Consider the following 3,873-nt stretch of genomic DNA (forward strand, 5'->3'; position numbering starts at 1 on the left):
GTAAAAATAAATTGATTTATCTGAACCAACTCTATGGTCTTAAACACCCAAAAGGAAATTATAACCAAAGAATAAGGGATCAATATAATTCTTTAAGAGTCCATGTGTATAGCTAAAGGCTACATAACAAGAAACAATGCCAGACATGAGATCCCTTCCGTTGAGTTGCCCAAGAGACTCCCAGAGAGTAACCCAGCATAGAACTGGGAAAATGAACAGCAGACCCCACTCTTATCTAAAGGAATATTGGCAACTGATTGCTGCTAGATGAGGAAGAGCTGATCTTCCTAAAACAAGGAACTCTAGATAGGATGGCTAGATTCAGTGGATGGACTTGCACTGGGGAACAGCTGGGGGCACTGACAACACAGTGGATAGTAACAGGGATTACAGAGTATATGGGCTCCAGTGTGGGGGGGCTATGGGAGGGTGCCATTTAGGATGTGAATATATAGATGAATAAGGTTATTAGGGATGTTCTATATGAAATACACATACCAAAAAATCAACAAATAAAAAAAATGAGTTATATTTGAGGAAGAAGCATAAAAATTTGCTCCATGTTAATTAGTAGAGGTGAAACACATTACCATTGAAATCTACCTGATGATTTTATATCCATGCTCAGGTGCCAAGGATTTCAGAAAGTAACCGACTATGACTAGTAATTATCAGATACATAGAGATTAGAGACACATGTGAAAACATCTAAGTGTTAGTAGCATTAAAAATGAGTTTGTATGAAACAGTATATTTTAAAATGAAATGGAGACCTTTTTCAAAGGTTAAAACCTCATTCAGTTTTATGTCTTATAGGGTTTATGGTGAGTTCAATATTGTATAACTATATTAATTCCTCTGTGGACCTAAAAATTTACAACCACTTTTGTAAGAGATGCATCTTTGCTCTGGAAATTGTTATTGAATATGTTAATGCTGTAATGAAATTCTTCTTCTAATCATGTGGTTATTAAATAAATAAAAAAAGAATTGGGGTTTCTAGGAGCTGGTTAGTCACTAAAGTACTTGCTAGGTAAGTATGAAGACCTGTATTCAGATTCCAAGCATCCATGTAAAAAGCCATGTGTGCTGGCATGTGCTAGAAATCCCAGTACTAGGTTGTAGAGACAAGTGGACCTCTAGAGTTTGATGGTCAGCTAGTTACCAAACTAGTGAGCTCCAAGTTAAATGAGAGACCCTGACTCAAAACCCAAGATGGCAAGCAATAGAGGAAGGCACCTGACATTGACCTCTGGCCTCTACACATATGCAGTGTATGCAATATGACCACGTACATATACACATACACAAATTGGGGTTTATATTACCATGAAAGAATGGGAGTGTGGATTGTAATCTTTACCACTCTGTTCAGAGGGAAAAAAAATCTGAAAATTCATTTCCTTAAGTCCAAAGCATAGAGAATCTTCCCCTAGTTCCTGGTGTTCTCTCTTTGTCACCAGAAGCGCCACTCTAATCCACAAAGCTGGTTTCCCTCAGCTAAGTCTCTGTCTGAGGTGCTAGAAAAGGTGTGGGGAAAGACTATTGTGTGTTCCCTAGCTGTCCTGCTGGTCTACCTCAGACCAAATGTCCCCTGAGTGATGGTGTGGTTTCATGTAGACGCTTCACTGAGAAATCATATAGGTATCACAAATACAGCAGAAAAGATTAGAATGGGAATTCTGCAGTTTATCTAACAGACATATTCCTCTGGCAGAAGCAACCTTCTTACCTCACAATCTTAACCCTTTCTCTCTGCCCTTGTGATTACGTCTTCCTCTTGCCCAGCCTTCCTCAACACTCCTGGGTGACCTGCTCCTATTTCTAGTGGAATATACCTGCAAATAATATGGGAAGAGCCAGTTCTTCATGATCTTGCTACTACAAAGGCTCCTAAATTTGTTCTTTTTCTCTCTGAGCTCCAAATATTTTCTGATTTGTTCATTAAGCAAATGCTTATTGATTGACTAGGTCTGTGAGTGTTATCAAGTGTCTAAAACAGACAGAAATCTCTTCTCGGAGCTTCTTTCCAAGATTCTGATTGCAGAGTTCTCAGGGTAACAGGTCAGGGAGAGCATGTTTATCAGATCCATGATGTACAAGAACATTCAGCAGTTGTTTGTTAACTACACAGTTGATGGACCAAGAGTCCTGTGTGGACTGTTTCTTCCTGGCGATCCATGTATGACTTTGCCATGCAAGTAGGGTTTTGCTAATAAAGTCTGGTAGTAATTATATTTGTGATTTGACTAATGTACGTGCTGTTGACCCTAATTATATTTCCTTACTTCTAGGCAAAAAGGACATTGTCCAGTGTTTTTCCTGTGGCGGATGTATGGAGAAGTGGGAGGAAGGTGACAACCCCTTAGAAGATCACACCAAGTTTTTTCCCAAGTGAGAGAAATGAATGCCTTGACTTTGAATGCTCTTGGACAGTTATTCCCTCACCCCGTACTTTATCTGTGCATTGTCTTTGCCTACTCCTCTGATTCATACTGTGAAGGACTTGTTTTTATGTCTTTCATCCCCTTCCTCCCATGATGCTGCCCTTGTCTATCCTTCCTCTCCTCACAGTTAGATGTTGGTTTTAATTAGATCAATACGGACACTTTTTTGTTTCTTTTACAATGTGTGTGTTTTATTGAATTGCTGTGAATTTTATATAGTACATCTTAATTATATTTAACTTCCCTCTTCTATCTGCAGCTCCTTAAACCTGTCCATGGGATTTCTGTCTTATATGTTCAGCCTATCTATTGTCAGTCACTCCCTTAAAGAAGATCAACTCTCCCTTACCCAGCAGTAATCAGCTGCCAATAGTTCCTTGGCTAAGGTTGGGTCTTCTTGCCCATTTCCCCAGTTCTCTGCTGATTGATTTTGCATGGGTCTTGTGCATGCTGACACCATTGCTCTAAGTTTATATGCAAGTTTCCAGGAGTCTGTAAGACTCTGTTTCCTTATGGTCATGTACCACCCCTGACTCTTACAATCTGTACAATATGCACACTTTTAAAGACAGCATCTCTCTATTTAGTCCAAACAAGCCTTGAACTTGCTGTGTAGCCCAGGTTGGACTTGAATGCATGGTCTCCTGCCTCAGCTTCCCAAGGTGTGGACTACCATGTCTGGCAAATCCGTGCCTTTTTTGATTCCTTTGGTTGCAAATTATTTTTCCCTTCTTTTTCTATAAGCTTTTAGCATTTCCTATTTCCTATGTCTAAGATTTCATAGGCAATATTTCTTTTCTATGTTTTTCTTTTTTTCAGTGCTGGGGACTGAACCCAAGACTTGGGCATCTAGACAAGACGTTTACCTTGAGCTATACTCTCATCCCCTTTTCTATAAATCTTCAAAATTATTTTTATTTATTTTCTACACATAAAATTCTCTACAAATGTTCAATTTCAGGAAGAAACTTGTTTTCATTAAATAGCTAGCTTTGTTTTTGTTGTGGCTGTTGTTTTTGAGACAAGGTCTCACAATGTAGCCCTGGCTAGCCTGGAACTCCCTAGGTAGACCAGGCTGACCTCAAACTTACCAAGATTTGCCTTCATCTGTCTCCCAAGTTCTGGGAGTAAATCCATGTGCCACCATACCTAGTACTAAGCAAGTAGTAAGAAATTTTCAGAAATGAGTATTAGTATGTACAGATTTAAAAATGGATGAATCTGCCTGGATACAGTGGTGCACATGTATAATCTAAGTACTCAAGAGGATGAAGCAAGACCATTGTGTATGGTATTTTTTAATATGAAATGTGTTAATATGATTGACTTTAAAATGAATTGATTTTAAAATAAAGCAATTATGTTAAGAAAGAAAGTACAATTGGAGATACTTTTTGGTATGGCATTCCTGTGAAAGCCTTAAAAG

At 38.6% G+C, this 3,873-nt stretch overlaps 1 protein-coding gene across 1 annotated transcript in view; it reads left to right on the forward strand.

The window, feature by feature from the left end:
- The window catches only part of LOC103738730 (baculoviral IAP repeat-containing protein 1a-like), a 77,411-nt gene that overhangs the window by 21,697 nt on the left and 51,841 nt on the right, over nt 1-3,873 (forward strand). Inside the window, exon 8 of the mRNA XM_008838858.3 lies at nt 2,295-2,394. Within this exon, the coding sequence (XP_008837080.1) occupies nt 2,295-2,394 (100 nt within the window). The remainder of the gene's footprint in view (nt 1-2,294; nt 2,395-3,873) is intronic.

The sequence above is a fragment of the Nannospalax galili genome, unplaced genomic scaffold, assembly GCF_000622305.1.
Source record: "Nannospalax galili isolate Female #2095 unplaced genomic scaffold, S.galili_v1.0 scaffold518, whole genome shotgun sequence".
NCBI classification, from domain to species: Eukaryota; Metazoa; Chordata; class Mammalia; order Rodentia; family Spalacidae; genus Nannospalax; species Nannospalax galili.